This window comes from Rhinoraja longicauda, chromosome 1 (genome assembly GCF_053455715.1).
Source record: "Rhinoraja longicauda isolate Sanriku21f chromosome 1, sRhiLon1.1, whole genome shotgun sequence".
Classification (NCBI taxonomy): domain Eukaryota; kingdom Metazoa; phylum Chordata; class Chondrichthyes; order Rajiformes; family Arhynchobatidae; genus Rhinoraja; species Rhinoraja longicauda.
This window is the reverse complement of record NC_135953.1, coordinates 21,971,662-21,997,704: the sequence shown is the minus strand read 5'-3', so window position 1 is coordinate 21,997,704 and position 26,043 is coordinate 21,971,662. Positions and strand designations below refer to the sequence as shown.

Genomic DNA, 26,043 nt, shown 5'->3' with positions numbered 1-26,043 from the left:
GATTTGTCAAATAAAATTTCTGGAAAGTCTTTCCTGAAAGTTAACTCTTTTTCTTTGTGTTTGTAACAGTCAGGTTCTATTCTGATTATAAATTCATACTTTGCTTTTTGAGTGTTATACATAACATCAAATATCAGGGTAATTCATTGGACCTGATTGTGTTAATTCTGGCCTGTGCTTTGCATTTGCTGCCATCCAGGTTTCTTCCACAGCTGCACCTGTGAAACAGATCAGGCAGTGGCATATCTGAACCCCTCTTTGAACTTTTCAAGCCCTGTTGGCTTTTGGAAATGTAACTTGATGAGCAGCAACATTTAAAAATAATTGAAATATTTGCAAAAAAAATCAAAAAATAAAATTAACCAGACATCTAAGCATTAAATTAATAAAAAACATTAAGAAAAACAAAGGTATTGGAGGAATAAAACCACTAATTTTGACTGTCACAGGTAGTTTTAAACTGCCTACGAGTGATATTTTTGGTAAGAAAAAATAGTTTTTAGTTTCGTTTTTAATCAAAATCTGAGAATTTGTGATGTAAATAGTTTTACATTTTATTTTAACTTGTTTTCCGCTCATATGCACAATATGCAGTAGATCTGCAAAAAATTAATAACGGCTAAAATTGTGACTTGCTCATCTGCTGCCTTTTTAGTTAAAGAGAAGCTGACTGCAGATCCTGATAGTGAAATTGCAACCACAAGTCTAAGAGTGTCATTGATGTGTCCAGTAAGTTGTTTTTATTTTATCAACATTCATCAGGGTATGGGAATTATTGTACTTTTCCTCTCTTGGAAGCCCTTTGGAATTAATTATATAGTCTTGTTTGTGATCTGCAATTTAAATGATGTCAGAAACTCATCATTTTTTAAAAATCCAGCGGTATCGTTCTGCAATATTTGACACTTAGATGTTATGTTCTGAACTGACACTTACATGTTATGTTTAGAACAAGCACTTAAGATTGGAATCTCCAGGGGGCTGTTTCTCATTCAGACTAAGGCAATTTCTCTTTGGATTTGATAAGATTATGCCCTCTGTTGAAAATTCTGGGCTCTTAAAAGAAAGTTTTACTTTTAAGATCTTAGATGAACAATCTTTTCAAACCACTCGAATTTAATCAATAATTTTTGAGATTGTTTTGGTCGCTTAGTTGTATACATTTTAATTTGGATTTTGCGACAGTTGGGACTTCCGGAAATGCCCTTCATTGAATCCACTGAAATTTTCTTTGATGTCTTTTAATTCTGATATTCTGCATTGATCAATTTACGATTTTAAAAAAAGAGCACATGTCTTACTTTGCTGTTAAAATGGGCTTGTGAGTTTTATTTCACATATAAAATGTGTATGTGCTGATGGTAGATGGCTTTATTTAAGTTTAACCGTTGTGTTTTTATTTTATAGTTGGGGAAGATGCGTCTGACGGTCCCTTGCCGTGCCGTCACCTGTACACATCTACAGTGCTTTGATGCTGCCCTCTACCTTCAAATGAATGAAAAGAAACCCACATGGATTTGTCCAGTGTGTGATAAAAAGGCATCCTACGATAGTTTAATAATAGATGGGTATGTTGTACACCAGTACAGTTTTAGCATTCAACTGTTTAACAAGTGGCTTTTCTTTGATTAACCTGGGAACATAAGAGTTGTAGCATGAACACATGCTCCTGTAGTACAATTGTTTAGTTTAGAGATACAGTGTGGGAAAAGACCCTTCGGCCCTTTATATTTTACTTTGTAGCTATTCTCACTCCCATTGAAAGACTGATAAAACAAATTCCACCCTTGTCAAAGAATATTCCCCTAATACTTTCACTGTGCCGTGATCTATCAGTGCTCCTCTCTGATGATAATTACAGCTAAGTGGCAGACCCTTTTCAAGACTGAGCCTAAACATGTGTCCATACCTGCTAATTTAATTGGACATTTTTTTGTAATCTTCCAGCACATAAAGCTTTGGAAAGTTCAGATCCATCCATGACTGTGCCCTCTGTACTTCTACGAGCTTATCCAGAATTATTTTGCGACACATATTCAATTGTCCTCTTTGTCCAACTATCACACATGTGTAGGAAATTTGGTTTAATTCGGACTCCCTGTGCTGTTTAAAGCTTGACACCTCTGTGACGATGACTGTTTTCTTTCCACATCCAAAGAAGAGCTGGCTATTAGGTTAATGAACTGCTATAAAATACTGCTGGTGGCTGATGGAAAAATTGGTGGGTGTTAATGGGCACGTGTGAAAGAATAGGTTGTGCAGAAATAACTGAGGAAATGGGATTGCCCAAGTACCTGACAGAAATTCAAGGACTTAATTGTCATGAGAAAACATGAGGACATCTCTTGAACCTCAGTGTGCTCTGTCAAAAATATCGCACCTTGACAGCAGAAATGTAATCTACTTTTGTGACCATGATGTTCACATCCTGTTCCTAAACCCACTAGAGCTTGGTCAATCAATATTTTGTTAATGGTGATATTCAAGTGGTGTGTCATTTGTGGTCAGCATTAAATTTCGAGTAGTAACCTACTGCAGGTAACCACAGATTTTCCAGCACCCTACGCTCCAGAGCCTTGATAGATTAGCTGTTTTGCTGGACCAACACATGTCACGTTGGGGGGGGGGGGGGTTTCAAGTGCGCTCTCGTAATTCTGTCCGGATTAAAGGAGGTGCTGGACCACAAGTTGCAAGTAAAATACTATCTTTCCCTTGTTAAAAGTTATCTGCAACATATACTGTTACAAGGGGGGGGGACAAAAGAGGACCTGCCGTGGGATGCTTAGTAACTTTGTCTGCACCCTTTGTGTGGTGACTCTGCATTTGTGTGGTGACTTTATGTGGCGACTCCCTTGGGTATGCAGAACAAAGAATTTTACTGTAACTTGTCACGTGACAAAGTATTTGTTCATTCATTCATTGTTCATCTGTACCTTAAGATGAAATCTATACCACATATAGCATCATTACACTGTGGATGTTGCAGGTCCCAATAACCACGTTCAGATACCAACAGGAGCAATTGTCATTTTTTATTTTATTCCTTCTCCCTTCCAGGCTTATCAGGCCAAGTAATCACATTATTTCCATAGAAGTTGATATATAATGTTTTGGTTCATAATACTTAGATTTTAACCATTTGACTTTGACAAGTGACTTGGTATTTTCTTCCAGGTTGTTTATGGAAATCTTGAATTCTTGCACTGATGTTGATGAGATTAAGTTCCAAGAAGATGGCTCTTGGTATCCAATGAGACCCAAGAAGGAATCTCTGAAACTATCCAATTCGCGGTGTACAAAAGTTGAACTTGCAAGTAAGTATAAATAAGTTGTAGAACAGGGGTCGGCAACCTATGGCCCGCGGGCCAAATCGGGTCCGCTGCCTGTTTTTGTACGTCCCGGAGTTAATAATGATTTTTGCAGTTTTAAAAGGTTGAAGAAAAAAAATCAAAAGAAGAATAATATATCATGAGGTTAAAATGATATGAATTTCAAATTTCAGTGTCCATTAATAGTTTTATTGGAACACAGCCACGCTCATTCGTTTATGTATTGTCCATATATTGTGTATCTATCGTTCACGTATTGTACATGTTCTCATCGCTTCACACTGCTCGGCGCACTACAAAACCGAAGATGTTCAGTGACCAAATATAACTCGAGAGCATTTGGAGCGCTACACTCCTCCCCGTACAGCAACATTCTATTTTTTTTTAATTATTTTACCAGTGCATACCCATCATGTCAAAAGAAGAAAAGAAGAGATAAGTGAACTTGGAATGTCATGCTTTAAAGTGTGGATTATTTTGTTACCGAATTAGATGGCATGGCATTGTGTCTATTTTGCAGTGACACAATAGCTGTGCTAAAAGAATACAATATGCAGCGATATTACCAGACTAAGCACTCATCACAATATTCCCAATTCTCAGGAAAGCAACGGTCAGAAAAATTAGAAAATTTAAAATGTAATATCTCATCGCAGAATTTTTTCAAAAATACCAAATTAAAATGAGGTTGCAACCAAAGTAAGTTTCCAAGTGGCTCATTTGTTAGCTAAGCAAGGAAAACCATTTACCGATGGTGAGTTAATAAAATCGTGTTATACATTGTAAACTAACCGGCCCGCTGCTTGTTCATTAATTCATGATCTGGCCCGCAGTAACAAAAAGGTTGCCCACCCCTGTTCGAGAATGTGTGGATGCCTTTTTTGTTTGCAGTTCTCCAATTTTCCAAAATTGGTTAGTCTATAGAACTGGGGGAAAAGAAAGTGCGCGTGTGTTTAACAGTAGATGCACTCGGGCAATATTTATGGAGGTGGGCTTGGTTTGTCTATTTCTTCCTTTGTAGTCCTCTGTCCCGTCTATCCATTGGTGCCATTCAGGATCCTGTCATCAGGTGCTAAAGATTATGTAATAGGCCAATCGGTATAGTTACTAATGTTTTTTAAGTTAATTGTCATCTTATTTAAAATATGATGCTGAAAGTTGTCGACTCTAAATAGGAAAAACTTTTTGTACTGTGTGAGATCACGCATGCTAGAAGAGGTCTTCTTTCTATAAATTATCTCTCCATCTCATTTCTCCAAATTAATGCGCATTCTCCAAGCCAAACTGTCAACCTTTCTAAAGGTAGAAGTTATTAAGCTTTTCAAAGCGGCAAAAGGAAACTAGGCAATGAATGTGCGGCATTTGCAGGAAGAGGAATATACTGAAAAGGCCAGTGCCAAAGAATGAGCTTGGGAATGTTGTCAGATTGAAGCTGGGGAGAAATTGGAGCATATATGAACTTTAAACAAGAGTTTTTATATTTCAGGCCTTTGATAGGCTAGCAAGTGCAATGAGGACAAGGAAAGAATTAGAAATTTTTATTTCTACTTTGCTAGCTCAAGTCATCATTATTTCTGCTATCATATATACCTTCACTGTCATTTTCTTTTCCAACCTTGCACACCGAGCCAGCTGATTAGTTTAGTTTGATATAATGCGCGGGTTCCATTTCTTCATCACAAAGATCATGTTCTTCTAGCTCCAATATATTACTCAGTCCATCTACCAAAATCCTTTATCTCATTTTCAAATCTGGAGTCAACTATTCAAATACTTTGCTAGATGCAGACTTGCCATTACCTAACCATTTCTACCCTGGTTTTAATCATATATTCTTTTCAACTATTGAGTTATCTGGCAGTATTTGGAGGAGGAATCGGTGCATGATTGGTGTGTACTGCCTAATACCATAACAGATGAAGGATTAATTTCACCTAATTTCTTGACGAGGGAAATGTGATAACATTTGAATTTTATATTTGCAGCAATTTTAGTTTTTTATTTCTCTGTTCCTTATGGCAATATAAATGCTTTGACTTCCAGCGGGTTCAACTGTCGCCAACAAGACTGGTTCTGCTGTGCCAAGCAGTGAATCAAGTAACAATAAAAAGGTTGAGGTCATAGATCTTACAATTGATAGTTCCTCCTCAGATGGAGAGGAAGATCCTCCACTTAAAAAAAGGTGCATATACCCCTCAGACACTGAAGAAACTGCCAGTAAAAGGTGAGTGGAATTTGTATTGCAAATGTAGAAACAAAGAACTGCAGATGCTGATGTACACTAAAGGTAGACAAAAAGTGCTGGAATAACTCACCAGGTCAGGCAGCATCTCTGGAGAAAAAAGATGGGTGATGTTTCGGGTCGGGACCCTTCAGCAGACTGAAAGTAGGGCGTGCGAAGGAGGGAGGTGAAGAGGTGGAGGCGAGAAAAGATCAGGGCCAGCAGCAAATGCTTTCAGGCAGAGTGTTGCCTGGTAGGGAGGAGGAAGGGGGTCATAAGGTTATGTGATAGGAGTAGAATGAGGCCATTCAGCACATTCAATCATGGCTGTTCTATCTCTCCCTCCTAACCCTATTCTGCCTTCTTCCCATAACCTCTGACACCTGTACTAATGAAGAATATAGCTATCTCTGCCTTAAAAATCTGTGGCAAAGAATTCCACAGATTCACCACCCTCTGTCTAAAGAAATGTCTCCTCATCTTCCTTAAGAACGCCCTGTAATTCTGAGCCTATGACCTCGAGTCCTAGACTCTCCCACTAGTGAAAAAATCCTCTCCACATCCACTCTATCCAAGGAAGGCGGGCGGCCTTCCTCCTCCCTAGTTTATTTTACCAGTTCCACAGTTCTCCACATTGTTTCTCTTGAGATCACACATTCCCTCGCCAACAATGGACCTGCCAGGTAATGACCTGCCTGAAGTAGAATTCCCCGGTGTGGGACGAATAAAGGAATATATTATTATTATTATTATTAAGTCATTTGTGGCTGGCCCTGATTGTTTAAGATAGTTATGGATAATTTAAGACAGTTATGGACAGGGACAGAGAGGGCCCACATGTTAAAGTGCTAAATTAGGGTAAGGCCAACTTTGAGGGAATGAGAGAATGTCTCGCTCAAGTTGATTGGGGCAGGTTGTTTCAGGGGAAAGGAACATCAGCCTAGTGGGATGTTTTTAAAAGTGTGCTGTTAAAAGCTCAGGATATGCATGCACCTATTAGAGTGAAGAGCAAGGCAGGCAAATATCAGGAAGCTTGGCTGACAAGAGAAATTGAGGCATTGGTCAAGAATAAGAAGGACGCATGGGACAGGCATAAGCAGCTGGGATCAAGTGTATCCCTGGAGGAGTTTCAGGAACTAAGGAGCAAAGTAAAAAAGGAAATCAGATGGACAAAAAGGGGCCGGGAGATAGCTCTGGCAGAAACCATTAAGGGCAATTCCAAGAGATTTTATAAATACATAAGCGAGAAAAGGGTAACTAGAGAGTGGGACCCCTCAGGATTCAAAGCAGTCAACTTTGTGTGGAGCCACAGGACATGGGCAAGGTCCTCAATGAGTATTTCTCCTCTGTATTTACGGAAGAGAAAGGCAGGAGGGCAGAGGAACATGGGGCAGACAATAGAGCAGTCAGTGATCCGGTCGAAGAGGTGCTGAAGGTACTACCGTGTATGAAGGTAGACAAATCTCCAGGGCCTGATCAGATATATCCGAGAACATTGAGGGAAACTAGAGAGGAAATTGCAGGAGCCCTGGTTGAAATTTACGAGTCGTCTTTAAATACAGAAAAGGTGCCGGAAGACTGGAGGGTGGCAAATGTTGTTCCAAGAAGGGTTGCAGAGAAATACTGGGAACTATCGGCCAGTGAGCTTAACATCTGTTGTTTGAAAGTTACTAGACAGTATTCTGAGGGATAGGATATACAAGCATTTAGACGAACAAGGGCTGATTAGGTATAGCTAGCGTGGGTTTGTACGTGGAAGGTTGTGTCTCACAAATCTGAGAAGACGTGACCAAAAAGGTTGAAGAAGGCAGAGCTGTAGATGTATACACAGACTTCAGCAAAGCATTCGACAAGGTTCCGCATGGTAGGCTTCTCTGGAAGGTTAGATTGCATGAGATCCAAGGAGAGATACAGTATCCTCAATGTTTGGGACAAAAACCCATCATTTATTTGCCTCTGTACTCCACAATTTGAGATTTGCAATAGAAAAAAATCACACGTGGTTAAAGTGCACATTGTCGGATTTTAATAAAGGCCATTTTTATACATTTTAATTTCACCATGTAGAAATTACAGCAGTGTTTATACATGGTCCCCCCATTGTTTGGGACACGGCAATGTCATGTGAATGAAAGTAGTCATGTTTAAAGTATTTTGTTGGATATCATTCGCATGCAATGACTGCTTGAAGTCTGCAATTCTGTGATTGCTGGGTGTCTTATCTGGTGATGCTCTGCCAGGCCTATATTGCAGCCATCTATAGCTTATGCTTGTTTTGGGGGCTTGTCCCCTTCAGTTTTCTCTTCAGCATATAAAAGGCATGTTCAATTGGGTTCAGATCGGGTGATTGACGTGGCCACTCAAGAATTGACCATTTTTTAGCTTTGAAAAACTCCTTTCTTGCTTTAGCAGTATGTTTGGGATCATTGTCTTGCTGTAGAATGAACTGCCAGCTAAAGAGTTTTGAGGCATTTGTTTGAATTTAAGCAGATAGGATGTGTCTGTACACTTCAGAATTCATCATACTACTACCATCAGCTGTTGTATCATCAATGAAGATAAGTGAGCCAGTACCTTCAGCAACCATACATGCCCAGGCCATAACACCCCCAACACTGTGTTTCACAGATGAGGTGGTATGCTTTGGATCTTGGGCAGTTCCTTCTCTCCTCCATACTTTGTTCTTGCCATCACTCTGATATAAGTTAATCTTCTTCTCATCTCTCCACAATACCTTTTTCCAGAACTGTGGTTGCTCTTTTAAGTACATCTTGGCAAACTATAACTTGGCCATCCTATTTTTGCGGCTAACCAGTGGTTTGCATCTTGCAGTGTAGCCTCTGTATTTCTGTTCATGAAGTCTTCTGCAGACAGTGGTCATTGACAAATCCACACCTCACTCCTGAAGAGTTTCTGATCTGTCGGACAGGTGTTTGGGATTTTTCTTTATTATAGAGAGGATTCTTCTGTCATCAGCTGTGGAGGTCTTCCTTGGCGTGCCAGTCCCTTTGCACTTAGTAAGCTCACCAGTGCTCTCTTTCTTCTTAATGATGTTCCAAACAGTTGATTTTAGTAAGCCTAAGGTTTGGCTGATGTCTCTAACATTTTTATTCTTGTTTCTCAGTCTCATGGCTTCTTTGACTTTCATTGGCACAACTTTGGTCCTCGTGTTGATAAATGGCAATAAAAATTTCCAAAGGTGATGAAAGACTGGAGGAAAGACTAGTTGCTGAGAGCTCTCTTACACCTGCATTAAGAAGGCATTTAAACACACCTGAGCAATTACAAACGCCTGTGAAGCCATGTGTCCCAAACATTATGGTGCCCCGAAATGGGGGGACTATGCATAAACACAGCTGTAATTTCTACATGGTGAAACCAAAATGTATAAAAACACCCTTTAATAAAATCTGACAATGCGCACTTTAACCACATGAGATTTGTAATAGAAAAAAAATCACAAATTGTGAAGTACAGATGCAAATAAATAAATGATGAGTATTTGTCCCAAACATTATGGAGGGCACTGTAGCTGAATGGATAGAAAATTGGCTTCATGGAAGGAGGCAGAGGGTGATGGTGGAAGGTTGGTTCTCGGACTGGATGCCTGTGACTAGTGGTGTGCCTCAGGGTTCGGTGCTGGGCCCATTACTGTTTGTCATCTATATCAATGATTTGGATGAGAACATACACAGCAAGATTAGCAAGGTTGCAGATGATACAAAAGTAGGGGGTTTTGTAGAAAGTGAAGATGGTTGTGAAAAATTACAACAGGACCTCAATTGATTGGCCAGGTGGGCTGGGAATGGTTGATGGGATTTAATACAGAGAAATGCGAGGTGTTGCATTTTGGGAAGTCTAATATGGGCAGGACCTACACAGTGAATGGTAGGGTTCTGGGGAGTGTTGGAGAACAGAGGAATCTAGCAGTGCAAGTGCATGGTGCCTTGATGGGGGAGTCACAGGTAGATAGAAACATAGAAAATAGCTGCAGGAGTAGGCCATTCGGCTCTTTGGCCCTTTGAGCCAGCACCGCCATTCAATATGGTCATGGCTGATCATCTAAAGTCAGTACCCCGTTTTGGCATTTTCCCCAGATACCTTGATTCCGTTAGCCCTAAGAGCTAAATCTAACTCTTTTGACTAGGGTGGTCAAAAAGGCACTTGGCACATTGACCTTCGTCAGTCAAGAGTATTGAGTATAGAAGTTGGCAGTTGCATAAGATGTTGGTGAGGCCGCATTTAGAATATTGTGTTCAGCTAGAAAGAATGTCAAGCTGGATAGGGTACAGAGAAGATTTACAAGGATGTTGTCAGGGCTAGAGGATCTGAGCTATAGGGAGAGGTTGAGTAAGCTGGGACTCATTTCCTTGGAGCACAGGAGGATGAGGGGTGATCTTATTGAGGTGTATAAAATCATGAGAGGAATCGATCGGGTAGATGTACTGAGTATCGGGTAGTCTCTTGCCCAGAGTAGGTGAATCAAGGACCAGAGGACATAGGTTTAAGGGAAAAGATTTAATAGGAATCTGAGAGGTAACTTTTTCACACAAAGGGTGGTGGGTGTATGCAACAAGCTACCAGAGGAATTTATTCACAAAATGCTGGAGTAACTCAGCAGGTCAGGCAGCATCTCGGGAGAGAAGGAATGGGTGACGTTTTGGGTCGAGACCCTTCTTCAGACTGAAGAAGGGTCTCGACCCGAAACGTCACCCATTCCTTCTCTCCCGAGATGCTGCCTGGCCTGCTGAGTTACTCCAGCATTTTGTGAATAAATACCTTCGATTTGTACCAGCATCTGCAGTTATTTTCTTATACATCTTAAGCTACCAGAGGTAATTGAGGCAGGGACTATCCCAACATTTAAGAAACAGACAGGTACATGGACAGGACAGGTTTGGAGGTATATGGACCAAATGCGGGCGGGTGGGACGAGAGTAGCTGGGACATGTTAGCCGGTGTGGACAAGTTGGGTTGAGAGGCCTATTTCCACACTGCACGCTCTATGACTCTATTGGTCCTGGTCTTTTCTCGCTCTAACCCTTCACCTCCCCCGTCCCTATTTTCAGTCTGAAGAAGGGTCCCGACCCAAAAGATCATTCATCCTTTTTCTCCAGAGATGTTGCAAGACCCGCTGAGTTACTCCAGAACCTTGTGTCTATCTTTTGTATTGCACATGTTGCTCTTATTGTTTACAGTGGTTTGTTCATTGTATGCAAAATGCCGCAGTTATTTCTACGTTAACTATTTAATTTGCCTAATGTTGAATGGGGTTGCTTCTCAAGGATCTTTCTTTGTCCCTGTCATCACTACTGCTGAATATAATCACAAATGCTGTCCACGTGTATTCTTTGCACATTTTTCATCTGTGAATGGCAGCAAGGAATAGAAGCATTATTCAATGGTGGAAGGGCAGCATTGTAGCTGATCTTGTGTCCATCATCATCAAATATCTCCCCATAGGAACATCCATCTCATATTCTACTTTAAAATTCCATGTTCTCTGGTTTATTTAGAAATATCAAGGCTTTCAGTCGATAATTGGATATTTACTGAATAAGAATTTCTTTAGACTTGTTGATTCCTTTACTTTAAAGATCAAGAGACACCCAGTTTTTTCATACAATGGTAACTAACCTGAGAACTCTGCAGATATTCTCCCAATCATCTACCCATGTTTAAAACTTAGTTTGGAATCTTAACCTGAAGGTCTGAGCATGTTTTATGCCATTATTTCATTCCTAACTTCCTAACCTCGCTTGTGGTCCAACCTGGGCTGAGTCCTACTCTGAGTTCCAGATTGCTTCAAAATCTCTGGAATACTATCAACTTCCTATTATGTAAATACCAATGTAAAATATTTCATCTGAATGCCAAGTGTTTCTTTATTTACATACAGTATCAAAATTACCAATATTTACTGGACTTGCATTGTTGAACATTTTTTCCAAGTATGGAGGGGTGAATGGGACTGAACCCTCGAAAGAGCAAAGATGAAAATTCCTCTCCACTCCAAACAATGTATTTACCCCCTGGTCTCTAGCTGATCGAAAAACACTGTTTTTAAATCATCTGTATTTGTTGAACACCTGACAATTGTTATTTTCAATCTATTTCAGCGTTCTGGCTTATCAGCCATCGTCTGTTCGATTGCCAAATGTTACAACAGTTGATACAAGCTTCCTTCCTCAGTTAGCAGATTATCCCGCTGCATTCCATCATTCAACAATGGCAACTCTTCCAACTGATATTCAAAGTAAGAACAGCGTAGACTCTCAATGTGTTATTGTTCACTCCATTTGTTTGGATGAAGAGTCTTGCTGGGGGAATATTTCAATGTTTGTTTCTGGTGTTTTCAAAACTCATGGAACCCAAATTTGGGTTAAAATTTGGCGCTTAATATGGTCATCTGGTATTGATCCGCTTTCACGTATTCTAACAGTCTTCCTTTTATATGTGCCTTTAGTTTTAATACCTCTTGGATAGTGAAGGATACGTTAGCTTAGAGTTTCTGTAGCTCAGTTTTAACATTTTGATGAGCTTTAAAGTACTATGTGGTGTGCTAACATTAAACATAGGACGTGGGTTGAAACTGCAGTACTCGGAGGAAACTCACACAATCAAGGAGAACATGCAAACTCCACATATAAACCACCCGTGGTCAGGATCGAACCCGGGTCCCTGGCGCTGTGAGGCAACAGTTCTACCAACTGCACCAATGTGCCTACCTTACGCCGTTGTGCTGCACTGATGGCTGAACCTAATTTTTGTGTTCTTCCTGGACTGTGAGCCCAGCTGGGAACATTTCTTCCCTCAACCACCCTATCAAGTCCCAAAATAATTTTCAGTAGGTGCTTTGTCTTTCAGTTTATTTTTTTTTTTTAAATCACACTCTATTTAATTACTTAAAATGAATTTGATAGCTGCCAGGCAAGATTCAAACTCATGCCTTTGGATCATTGTGCCAGTACTCTGACTGCTAATAGATTAATTTAATCACCATGTTAACACACAAGTACTGGTTTGAAGCTCATCAAATTTAAAATCTGAGCTCCAGAGACTCATTAACTTACAATTTATTTCCTCATGATGGAGCTTTATAGGACTTTGATTACGCCGCATGTGGAGTATTGTATGAAGTTTTTGTCGCCCCATTGCAGGAAGGATGTGGAGGCATTGGGGAAAGGGTGCTGAGGTTGTTTACGAGAATGATAACAGGATTAGGGGGTATAAGCTACAGGGAGAGGTTGGACAGAATTGGATTCTTTTCTCTGGGTTGAGGGGAGACCTCATGGAATTATATGATTATGAAAGGTAAGGTAGGCAGACAGAATCCTTTTTGCAAGATGGAAAAATCAAATACTAGAGAGCATAGCTTTAAGGTGAGAGGAGCAAAGTTTAAAGGAGATGTGCGGGACAAGTTTTTTTACGCATGTTGATTGTCTGGAACGAGCTGCTGGAGGTGGTTGTTGAAGCAGATACGTTACTGATATTTAAAAGACATGGATAGGCATATGGATATGCAGCAATGGAAGGATTATGTGCAGGTAGATGGTCTTGACATCATGTTCGGCAGAGACATTGTAGGCCGAAGGACATGTTCTCATGCTGTACAGTTCTATGGTCTATGCAATCTGTTTCCATAATTTTCTTGTTTTATTTCAAATTTCAAAACATTTGCATTTTTTTATTCACGTGGAATGTTGTACATATTGATAATATCACCTTCCATTCTTCAAAACTTGAACCCTCTTAATTTTTCTTCAATGGGCAAATACCCCACCCCCACCTCCCCAACACCCACCCCCAAAATATAAACTGGTATTATCCTGGGAATCTTCATTACATTCCCTTTATGGCAATATCCTTCCTTGCCTACTGAGACCAGATATGTATACACTATTTCAAATTTATCCTAACAAGGTTGTATAAAGTCACATGTCTTTACTGGAGTGTTAAAATCGTCTTACGATAACAATCAATTTATTATTTCCATTCTAGTTTCCTGCCAATTCACCAATGCATTTCAATGGCCAATTGGGTCTGAGCGGAGAAGTTTCTCCATTCATTTTGGTAAATCTTTAGGATTGACATCTAATCTAAGTTTAAATCTAATCTTGGAAAATCTATACCCTGGTGGTCTGAGAATACTTGGTCCTAAAGTTCATTCAAAAGAGAAATTTCTGGATATTAAGATACATGAAGGATTTTGGGCTAGTGCAGAAAAATGGTACCGAGGTTGAAGATCAGCCATGGTCTTGATAAACGACGAGGCAGGTTAAAAGGGCAAGATGGTGTTGCTGTCATCATTTTCAAGTCTAACCAGCTGTTATTCGAGACACGCTGATGTGGTTGACTTAATTGTCTCCTGCAGGACAGCTCGGAATGGGCAATTAAAGCTAGTATTGCCAAGGAAAGCTGTTGAAAGTATGTGGGCTCTCTGAGTAAGATTATCATGAAGTTGCAAAATAGTTATAGAAAAGAAATCGCACTTTTGATCAAAATCTGCTTTTGTCTGGGACCAATATTCTAATCCTTCTGATCCCTCTGGCAACTAATGGTCTGTCTTCTGTAAAACTTATTTCATTACATGTTCCTGAAAATGTATTCCTGAGACTCGTAACAAAACAAAATGGGATGCGGGAGCTCTGGGGTCCATATGTTTCTGAATTTCTATAAACTAGTAGGGTGGTTGCAGTTTGGACAATTCAAGTACAATTGTTTCCAATCTCACTTTATTTTCTCCACCTTCCATGCTTTCCTGTTCTTCCCTCTGCTTGCACTTAATTTTACTGATAAATACTAAATAGATGAAGAATCGGTGTTACACGTGGTTGATGTTACTTTAAATGAACCTCTACTATTCAGTGCTAAACTAGGTGAGGGCTGAGGGCTGAGGGCTGACATATTCTGCATAGGTGCAGGAGGAGGCCATTTGGCCCTTCGGCCCTTCGAGCCAGCACCGTCATTCATTGTGATCATGGCTGATCATCCACAATCAGTAACCTGTGCCCAACTTCTCCCCATATCCCTTGATTCCACTAGCCCCCAGAGCTCTTTCTAACTCTCTTAAATTAATCCAGTGATTTGGCCTCCACTGTCCTCTGTGGCAGAGAATTTCACAAATTCACAACTCTCTGGGTGAAAAAGTTCCTTCTCACCTCATAAATGGCTGCCCCTTTATTCTAAGACTGGCCCCTGGTTCTGAACTCCCCCAACATTGGGAACATTTTTCCTGCATCTAGCTTGTCCAGTCCTTTTATAATTTTATATGTCTCTATAAGATCCCCTCTCATCCTTCTAAACTCCAGTGAATACAAGCCTAGTCTTTTCAATCTTTCCTCATATGACAGTCCCGCCATCCCAGGGATCAATCTCGTGAATGTACACTGCACTGCCTCAATTACATGGATGTCCTTCCTCAAATTAGGAGACCAAAATTGTACATAATACTCCAGATGTGGTCTTACTAGGGCCCTATACAACTGCAGAAGAACCTCCTTACTCCTATACTGAAATAGGGTAGACAGTCAGAATGTTTTTCCCAGGGTGAAAATGTCCAACACTAGACAGCTATAAAGTAAGAGGGAGAAAGTTTACTGGAGATGTGTAAGGCAAGTTTTTTCTAACAGAATGATGGGGGCTTGGAACGCACTGCTAGGGGTGGAGTGGAGGCAGATACGATAGTGGCATTTTAGATACTTTTAGATTCCCTATGTGCAGGGAATAGAGGGATATGAATCAGGTGCAGGCAGGTAAGATCAGTTTAACTTGGCTAGGTGTGTAGGAAAGAAAACTGCAGATGCTGGTTTAAATCGAAGGTAGACACAAAATGCTGGAGTAACTCAGCGGGTCAGGCAGCATCTCTGGAGAGAAGGAATAGGTGACGTTTCAGGTAACTTGGCAGCAGGTTCGGCACAAACATGGGCTGTAAAGCCCGTTCCTGATTGTACTGTTCTATGGCCACCAGATGGTGCAAGGTGGTCAAAATGGTCACGATGGGTGATTAACATTAAACTTGGTATAATTTACATCCTCTTTAATAATTATTGTAATGAATGAATACCAATTTGTGATATTTCTTGGTAGGTATGAATGAATTAAAATGATCTCAGTCAGGTACAAATTTTCCATAACATGGATTGAATATAACGTGATTGATTATAATTTTATATGTCTATAAGATCCCCTCTCATCCTTCTAAACTCCAGTGAACACAAGCCTAGTCTTTTCAATCTTTCCTCATATGACAGTCCTGCCATCCCAGGGGTCAATCTGGTGAACCTCAGCTGCACAACTGGGGACATTATAACCAACTTGGCTCATGTAATTAAAATAATGTGATTTCAATTAGTAACAAGAGAGTCACTTAGTTACTTTGAAAAATTAAGCAGAAAAAAACTCTGATTTGAACAGTATAGTAAATTTAAAAATGTTTCCATTCATTGCTGTAATCAGACACCATTGTCTCTTGAGAACACAACTGCTACTTTAACCGTCATTAAAATTGGCAAGAAATTGCTTCATTGACACCTGTGTATCAACACTTTATTAAACAATGTAACATAGAGCCTTTAACATTTTTTAGCAGTAACAAAAATACATTTATTGCAATTGAAAAGACCATTTTTGAAAATCCTGCTGGAAAAATAACTCATTACAATTGTGAAACATTCTAGCCCCGAACCCCCTTTCCCCCCCATTGAAACAATTGCCTTTACTATGTTATTTTATATAACATTAGATTTCTTAAAGAACACAACTACCGATTTTAGAACACTAAACCAATTTTTAAAATACATGTGTTGTATGTTTTGTGGCCTGTACTTGCTTAGCACAAATCACATAAAAACACTTAATTCAGGTTCAGGTATTCTCTGCCTTCTCCGTCAATCCATTGCCTCTATATCTATAATACATCTATTTTCAAATGTAATAATATCACAAGAATTGTACTTAAATTGTTCCTGTATTGGCTGCATAAAAAAAATATATATATATTGAGTTGCTTCTGTGTTTCAAGTCATACATTTCCTGGTCTAATTGGAAATGCAACTTCTTTTTCAGATTTGGACTTCTTCTCGTTGTTTCAGAGTGATCCTCAGGTTTGTATGGATGGGAAATTTTTGTTGGACTTCTGATAGACGTCATAGTTTTTAAGTTTCTGCTCTCCATTAAAGCTTTCTGTAATAACTGAGTCAAATTTATCAGCTGGAGTGTGTCACTGCAAGAGGTTTTCCTTTTTGAAGGCTCAATTCTAATGGCATCCTGGTTCTACTCTTCATTTTCTATCTCCACGACTACACCCGTCCCTTTTCTTTGCAGCTTCTGGCATAATTCATAAAAAGTTAAGCAGATAAAACAATGTTACTTCGGTGCTGATTGCTGCTCCAAATCTCATTGGCTCGCAGCTCATTGGTCGCGTACAAACTTTTTTAGACATCTTTGGGGGTGGGGGTGGGGGTGAGTTGGTACCAATATGGTGGAAATACTTTGTGTTGAATGGTTTGTCCGTGTCTTCCTACCAATTGTATAAATGTGTTGGTATTTCTCCCCTCTGCCCAATAAGTCTACATCAACAGTGGGTGCTGAATCTAAACTAAGATCTGAGCAGGATGATATGGGAGGATAGTTTCTGCATTTAGATTCCCACTTCCCACTTTAGCAATGCAGAGGAATTAAACTTCCTCATTTCAAGCATTTGTTCAGTCTCAAGTAGAATAAAGTCCTCTCTAATATCTTGTGACAACATGCATTTGTCCCAAATTCAGAACAAATGATGTCGCTGGTAGAATGTTTAGTTTCCAACAGCAATCCCCTGTGGCTTCCTAATAAAATTGGAATTCCGGGGTAATTTTGTGTTGTGGGAATTTGGTTAACATAAGATCCTTGTACGAATCTATGTTTGGTTAGATTTGAAAGCTAATGTTTAACCTACTTGTTGTTTAACTAATTTGTTGGGTATATATCTGCAGTTTTTGCTCTAAACTATTTTATTCCAGTAGCTCCTTTCTGGCCTCTTCGGTCTTAAATGCAGAGATTAATATTCATAAAGCAAACCGAGTGCTTGAAATCTAAAATGAAAAACAAAATACCACAAATACTCTGCAGATTGAGTGGCATTTTAGGGAATGCAACCAAGTTAACATTTCAGATTAACCTCTGATATTAACTCACATCCTTTCTTCATTGATGTTGCCTGTATTGTTGAGCATCTGCAGCTGCCTGCTTTCATTTTGCATGTTTTATATTCTGATTATGCACTCATTCACAAGATTTGGCAGAGAGAGGCACCTGATGCATTCCTTTTTACTTGAATTATGGAAATATCAACTGCAAGACGAAGTTGCCTTGGATAAATGCTTTTTATAAATTAAAAAATATTGATGCATAGATGAAGGCAATTTTAGAAATTTGAATTCCACATGAAAATTCCACATGTGGAATATATCTGCATTCTTCTGCTTTTACCCAGCAGATGGGTATGGGGAGAGGGAAGGAACGGGGTACTGATTGTGAATGATCAGCCTTGATCACATTGAATGGCAGTGCTGGTTCGAAGGGCCGAATGGCCTACTCTTGCACCTATTGTCTATTGTCAGAGCTGCCTCTTGGTTTTAATTACACCAGCTTATGCTCCTTTCGTTTTCCTTAGCATGGCGAGTTGAATAATTCTTGATTATAATAGGATAATAAACAAATTTCCATCTTATAAACATTTTACTCTAACGACTGCTTTACGATTCAAATTTTAACATTTAAAAAAACTTAATTTAAACTCAAACAGGATTTTAAAAATCATGATAAGAAAGATAGCCTGATTTCACATCTGCATTTTTGATCTATGCTTTTTGATTCACTTCCTGGGGCAAAGAATATTTCTTTTTGATATTTGCCTCCAATATGAAACCTTATCAGAAAGTGTAGGACTGTGCTTAGGGCTGATGAGTTCTGTCAGCAAGTTATTTGAGAGCCTTCAACTGTGGGGAAGTTGTTCACTTTTTTTATTTCCTCAAATGCAGTACTGTCAATCTATATTTCTGGACAATCTCTCCTCTGCTGTTGGACCACCGTCAATGACACCCACCACTGTTGGCGGAAGCATCATCTCATCAACCCAACACCACGAAGGCAACAGCAGCAGCCGAACAGAAGCTGGGGTTATAGCAGGTGGAGGAGGAACAGCCAGCAGCATCCCAGACATTATCTCCTTAGACTGACAAATTTCAAACACTTTTTTTTTTAATCAATGTGCTACAACAGGAAGGGTGGGATTGGAGGAAGAAAGAGTGGAACAGCAATCATATTGCAACCAAGGACTTAGACAATAGCATTTTGTGCATTCTCCACAAGGCTGCCACGTTATTTTTATTTGTTCTTTTTAAATATCAAGAGCCTTGTTGACTATCAGCATTCACTGAGACTTTCCCAGTTCAGCTCTTCCTTGGAACGGTTTGGAAATGAGAATGCATGACATGAACTAAGAGCTTAAACCTGAAATCCCTGGCCAGAGTGAACTTGAGGTGCAGTGAAAGCAGAAGACGAGAAAAACTGTAATGCGTTCTGTTGCAATTGATGTAATGTTTTATTTACGACCACCAATGAAGTGAGCAGTATTTTTATTTCTCTTCTGCAAGTTGACTGAATATCTATACCTCTCCTCAAAAGTATGCTTTGTCTCTGTAAAAGTTCAAATATTGGTGCTTTCTTGTGGAAAAACATAGCCTCAGCCTGTTGAAGAACCATCCTGTCTGTTGATGAGGTTAATTGCTGTAATCCTGACTCAAATGCAGTAACTGAGCCAGAAGTTAACATCTTTTGGATAAGGCATTGTATTAATCAGTTCTGAAATTTAACTCTTTAATGATTAAATTTCATATAAACTTGTATTATGTTTCCAGGATGGCAAAAAATACATTTTTTTCTTTATACTGTTTCCATTCCTTTTTCAATTTAAATGCCGTTTTATGATCCTTAAACAAAAATACATCCACTTAGTCATTAAGAAATTGTAACATCCCTTCCATCAAGAGGTATTCTGGTAGTATAATGCCACATGACCTGCAGGAGCTCTGACACTAAGCTCATCTCTATCTTTGACTTAATTGTGCACAATATAATCAATAGTACTAAAAATGTATATTATTGTTTGCTTCTTGACAATAAGGCACATTTATGTAGTATGAGTTATTGCCGTAAGTTGAGTTTTCCAATCATGTTTTGCTTCTAAGAACACTTCTGATTCTGAAATTTTTACTTTATTATATCATAAAACCTTCAGTTGCATTCAACGAAGTATGAGGACTAATGTGTTATTCAGTTTGACTTTTGGTGGATCTATTTTCTTGCACTATAAATAATTAGCTCCTTTGTTTTCAGTTTTATAAACACATGCTTCGACAGGATTACCCAAATCACTGCCTTCTATTCCTGCATCCGCATTCTCATATACAGCAAGTAAGAAGCTAATGCATTTCTTTGTGTCTAAGATTAAGATCATCCATTCAATTGCATCTGTTTCAAACGTACCAAGCCAAATTTCTCAGAGTCCTTCTGGCCATCCCAAACTCTTATTTTTCTCTAGTTTCTTTACTCTCTACCCTCCTCGTGTCTTTTTCCAGATTTATCAATTGCCCTGTTGATTCTATGTGCACTGAACTGACCACCCAGCTTCTTACTGGTCCCCGAGTTAGCTGATAAATCTGTTCCTCTACCTTTCAAATCTGTGGAGGTTTTGAAGAATTTCTATTCTATTGAGTGGCAACAAGAAGCCTTGGTAAACTGATCAACAGACATCAAGGGACAAAAAATAGATGAGTCATAAATCTCACAAAAAGATGATGCTTGTGATAGAGTTTAATCATTCTAGCCCCAGGGCCTATTGCTTCTTCAAAACCTTCCATCGCAAGGCCAAAAATGGGGATATTTGTTGATGATTGTTTAAATTCATTTGTAACTTAGCAAATGAAGCAGTCTTATCTACGTGGAACCAGACCTAGAAGGTCATGGGCTGATGTGACAAGCAGTGTTTGTGCCACATAGTTGCCATACATACCATTTTCAAGAAATTAGTCTGACCATGTAATCTCCTAATCTTGACATTCAATAGTACTTCCCATGCTATTAATATCTTGGAGGGGGTGGCTACCATTGACTAAAAAACTGGACCCGCTGCATAAATACCGTGGTTTCAAGAACAAATCCGATGCCGAATGATCATTACTGAGTTGTTCATCCCCAAAGCCATTTCCCCCTTCTACAAGACACAGGTCAAGAGTATATTGGAATATTCTCCGCTTGCTTGAATGAGCGCAAGCCAAAAGGCGTTCAAGAAACGCAAAATCATCTAGGACAAAACAGCACATTGTACTGGCTACTTTAAACATTAATTTCATGGACCAGGACACAGATTGGACTTTCCATTGAACATCTTTGTCTAAGATGTTTGTACGTTCTCCCCGTGACCTGCGTGGGTTTTCTCCGAGATCTTCGGTTTCCTCCCACACTCCAAAGACGTACAGGTATGTAGGTTAATTGGCTGGGTAAATGTAAAAATAAAATTTAAAAAAATTGTCCCTAGTGGGTGTAGGATAGTGTTAATGTACGGGGATCACTGGGCGGCACGGACTTGGAGGGCCGAAAAGGCCTGTTTCCGGCTGTATATATATGATGATATGATATGAAGATGAAAGAAAATGTCTTCATCAAGACAGAATTCTCTACTACTGAATGCATTTATAGAAATAATTTGGACTTTAGATATTGAAAATGGGTTTATAATAATGAGAGGATCAGATTAAGCAAGTTTGAAGAGCCAAATAGTCTATCCTTTGTAAATTAATATCTACATTCCATTGATACATACAAAATGCTGGAGTAATTATCGGGTCAGGCAGCATCTCTGCAGAAAATGGATCGGTGATGTTTCGGGCCAGCACTCTTCTTCAGCCATTCCATTGTCACTGACTCCTATCTCTGATTAAATCTGAATAGAGACACCTCTCAACCTGGGCCTCATATCCGTATTTGAGCCAAGTTCCTGAATCCATGTCCACCCAGACCATCTTTTAATTCCATAGCATTTCCCCTCGTCTTCCATTCTTGCTTTTGTTAAATTCAGAGACAGGCTCCAGACTTTTCAAATTAGCCTGTTCCACACCCTAGCCCCCTTAGAGTTATTCAAAACACAGGATTTAACACGCTGTTCTCTTAAACCATCAACCCTGACCCTATTATTAACCAGAACCTGCAGTTCCTTGTTTTTGCCAATTGACCAGCATTGACTCTAGTTTGTATCCATGTATTCAGCTACTGAGGCCTAAACTCTCCCTTAATCCCTCTCACTTTCCCTGGGATACTCAAAGCTTTTCTGACTAACGTCCATAATAGCATGACATAGTGCCAAGCTTTATTTGATAACCATCTCATAAGTTGGAGTTTGCACATTTGCCTTGTGATCATGCAGGTTTTCCTCCAGGTGCTCTAGTTTCCTCTCGCGTCGCAAAATTATGTGGTTTGCAGATTAATTGACCACTGTAAATTGCCCCTAATTTGTAGGGAGTGGATGAGAAAGAAACTAGTGCGAATGGATGATTGATGATTGGTGTTAGGCAGTTTGGTTAGGCAACTTGTCGGCTGGACAAGTTGGCCTGTTTCTATGCTGCATACTGCAGTGACTCTGACAAGGATTGGATATTACTGTAGTGATACAGAATGCTAAGGTCATGAGTTGCAATTGGAAACTTCTGTATTTTCTTACCTTCGATAGAGCTAGTTAACTGGTGCAGATGAAGGGAGGATTTACTCAGACAGTGTATACAGAATCAGAGTCATACAGCACAGAAATGTGTCCTTCGGCCCAACTTGCTCATGCTGACCAAGATGCCCCATCTACGCTATTCCTGCTTGCCTGCATTTGGCCCATAAACGTCTTAACCTTTCTTATCCATGTACCTGTCCAAAGGTCTTTTAAGTGTTGTTATAGTGCCTGCATCAACTACGTCATCCAGCAGCTTATTCCATATATCCACAGAATTCTAGGAAACATAATTATTTTCATTTATTTGCTACTTGTGATTAACATTTAATTTTTCTTGTATATTTAATTTAATTTATATTTTGTATTTTATGCAACTATGCATAACATTTGCATTGTGTCAGATTAATTTGTTGCACTAATCACGCTGTCAGTAGATTAACCCATGTGTACAGTGGCATGATTGTTACTGGACCAATGATCTTATGACAGCTGGTGAATTCAAATTGGAATGATCCGAAATACCATAAAAGATAGCATTAGTACCAGGATGTCATTAAAATGCTGTTTCATTAACCACCTTTTTGGGAAGAAAATCAGCAACACTGACCCATCCTTACCTTTTTGTACCATTGGAACCCACAGCACTGACTTCTATTAAGACTTAATGCCTACAAGGCACATGAAGATTACAATGTTCTTCTTGTTAAGTTGATCTATACCATCGCCACCAATTTAGACAATTATGAAAGCACTTAAATTTTAGCCTTGCAGTGCACACTCATGTTCCAATAAAAGTCACAAATTACGAGGATTAATGTGGAGCCTTCAATTGGAGCAGTAAGTAAATATTAAGAATAGCATCTTTTAGTTATTTCTTCAACCGGTTAAGTGGTAAATTAAGAGTAAAATTCTATGGAAGAAAACTGAGACTTGCACTTGTAGTAGCATTTTTGTTTTCAAAATGCCTCTCTTTTTCTTAGAAGTCTGTGCCGGAGAGCCTCCGTTCACGCAGATTTCCAGACCCACTGACGAAAGAGACACCAAATAAACAGGGAACAACTCCCAGCAAGCAATTGTTCTGAACTTTTATGATTAACAGTAAAATGAGACAGTCACTCACAATACTCTGACAGAACCTATCCACTTCAAAGGCAGTCTCCAAGAAAATAGATATACCAGTGTTTATGCGCTATAAAATTATGTAATGAGTTCTTCAACAGAAAACCTGCCAAGACGTGCCTGCTGGCATTGAAGCTAGGCGACCCAAATAACTGGTGAGGAGTGACAAAAGAACCAGACAAAGTGAAAATGGTCTTGAACCAGATCTTTATATTTTGCAATACAAATAAATAGATAATGAAAACATTTTAAAATTTGTATGAATGATCATTACTTATACATGAATTATAGAAATGTATACCCTTTTGATCCATGTCGACAGTGTTGTCTGTCGACATTATTACCATTTGGCCTGTATCCCTGTACGCCTCTCTTATCCAAGTACTTGTCGAGACTCTTTTTAAGCATAATTGTATCTGCCTTCACCTCCTTATTCCAGACATTCACCATCCACAGAGTGTAAAAATATACCCCTCAATCTAATTAAAACTTCCCTTCTCTCCAGCTCGAGCCCTCTATCTCTGGATTCCTTGGCCTGGGAAAAATATCCACCTATCACTTGCCAGTCTTTGACCTGCCCCAACCTCTCTTCCAGCTTTCTTTCCCCAACCACAATTAGTCTGAATTGTCCCAAACTGAAACGTCGCCTATCTATGTTCTCTAGAGATATTTCCTAACCCACTGAGTTACTCCAGCAGTCTTATTCTGACTATCCCATCAGTAACAATAGACAATAGGTGCAAGAGGGGGCCCCTCTGCCCTTCGAGCTAGCACCGCCATTCAATGTAACCGTCAAGCTTTCAACCTCCAGGATATTGTATGGAATAGAGAGTTGCAGTTACAAGGAGAAATTGGATAGACTGGGTTATATCTCACCAGAATGTAAGAGACTGGGTGACTTTAAACCAGTCCATCCAATCTCTCCTTGTAACTGCAACCCTCTATTCCATGCAGTATCATGGTGCATCTCTTCTGCATTCTTCCTGTTGCTACCACATCCTTCCTGTAGTGTGACTAGAATTGTATGTGATCCAACCAATGTTTTATACAACTGCAACATGACAACCAAACTCATAATCAATGCGCTGACCTATGAAGTCAAGCATAATAAAGCTTTTACACCATTATCCACCTGTGTTGCCTTTTTCAGGGAGCTGTGGACTTTTACCGAAATCTTTTTGTATATTAATGTTCCCACGGTCGCTGCCAGTTACTCTATGTCCTATAGTCCTTTCCTAGGATTAGAATCCTAATTTCCTCAGACTTGTCTGGACAAAATTCCTTATGCTATCTCTGTGCCAACCTCCCAGCTGATTAATTCCACTGTATCCTTAGGGGACCTTTGTTATCTACAACTCCAATTTTTGAGTTGTCTGCAAACGGATAAATCATACCACCTACATTCTCGTCCAAGTCATTTGTATATATTTAAGCAAGAAAGGTTCCCCCACTGTTCCCTGCAGTACACCATGTTACAGATTTCCAGTTAGAAATAATGCCCACCTGACCACCACCACCCTCTATGTCACCAAGTCAGAGTTTTAGATAGTTTGCAAATACACCTTATATCCCTTGTGCATTAAAATGCAGAAATTAAGGATTTTTTATTTCAGAACCTCTTCAAAACGCATAAGGCTATTAGGTGAAGAAAATAAAAATGCAAATTAGCATTACCTTTTAAGCTTTAGAAGTGGGAATGTAAAATCATTAATATTTCAGTCTGTTTTAGGGTGATTGATATTGCTCCATTGTGCTTCCATCAAACTAAGAGGGATGTGGGACCCTGGCTATTCTGTACTTTCACCAAGTACAAGGCAGGTTTAAAAGTAGACCTTATGACTTCCTCACATAATGTTTTAAATATTGAGATCTCATTGTCACCTAGTCCCTGAGCCATGTCATTCGGTTCATTGGCATTTATTTACTCGCCATTCTTCAGGTCAGTCATACAGCACAAAAGCAGGTAATTTGGCTCAACCTGTCCATGCTGACCAAAATGCCCCATCTATGCTAGTCCCAGCCAGCCATGTTTGGCCTCTAACCCTTTCCATTTCTTGAACCTGTCAAAATGTCTTTTAACCCATTGTGCCGCGATAAAGAATGTCATAAGCCTCCATGATGGTAGCCATCGGAAACCCGAGCCTGCAAAAGTATTGTTCCTCAGAGATGTCCAGGCAGGATGTGGTGTCTCTAAAGCGGCATAATTGGTTACAATACAGTTAAATTCTTAATCTGACACACAAATTTGGTGCCAGTCTGGCAAATTTACTGGACTGTTAGATGTTATTCTGATTAACAGTTAAAGGTGTTTTGAATTAGCTTTTTTAAAGGTGGTACACAGCAGTGTAATCAATTTTCCATCATTTCTAAGTAAATCACAACTTGGAGGAACTCAGAGGGTCAGGCAGCAGTTTGAGGGAATGGATAGCAACATTTCAGGTGAAGATCCTTCTTCAGACAGACTGTAATTGAGGGGGGGGGTGTGGTGGAGGAGGATGAGAAAGCTGGAATAGAGGTGGGGATGCGACAAAGCATAGCAAATGATAGATGGATATTGGTGAGGGGAGTTGGATTGACAGATGCTTGGAGTGAGATAAAAGGATAAGGAAAGCAGA

General features: G+C 39.5%; 1 protein-coding gene across 5 annotated transcripts in view; it reads left to right on the top strand.

Moving 5' to 3' along the window:
* pias2 (protein inhibitor of activated STAT, 2) overlaps nt 1–24,537 on the top strand; it is a 49,106-nt gene extending 24,569 nt beyond the window's left edge. For 4 of the 5 annotated variants that reach the window (XM_078417820.1, XM_078417917.1, XM_078418014.1 and 1 more), the window contains exons 8-14: nt 656–729; nt 1,408–1,568; nt 3,175–3,314; nt 5,373–5,553; nt 11,670–11,806; nt 16,618–16,655; nt 18,573–19,865. In XM_078417820.1, coding sequence (XP_078273946.1) covers nt 656–729; nt 1,408–1,568; nt 3,175–3,314; nt 5,373–5,553; nt 11,670–11,806; nt 16,618–16,655; nt 18,573–18,770 — 929 coding nt within the window. In that variant the 3' untranslated portion in view covers nt 18,771–19,865. Of the gene's footprint in view, nt 1–655; nt 730–1,407; nt 1,569–3,174; nt 3,315–5,372; nt 5,554–11,669; nt 11,807–16,617; nt 16,656–18,572; nt 19,866–23,289 lie in introns of those variants that run through there. The other variant, XM_078418191.1, reaches the window with a different exon arrangement.
* The last annotated feature ends 1,506 nt before the right edge of the window (nt 24,538–26,043 follow it).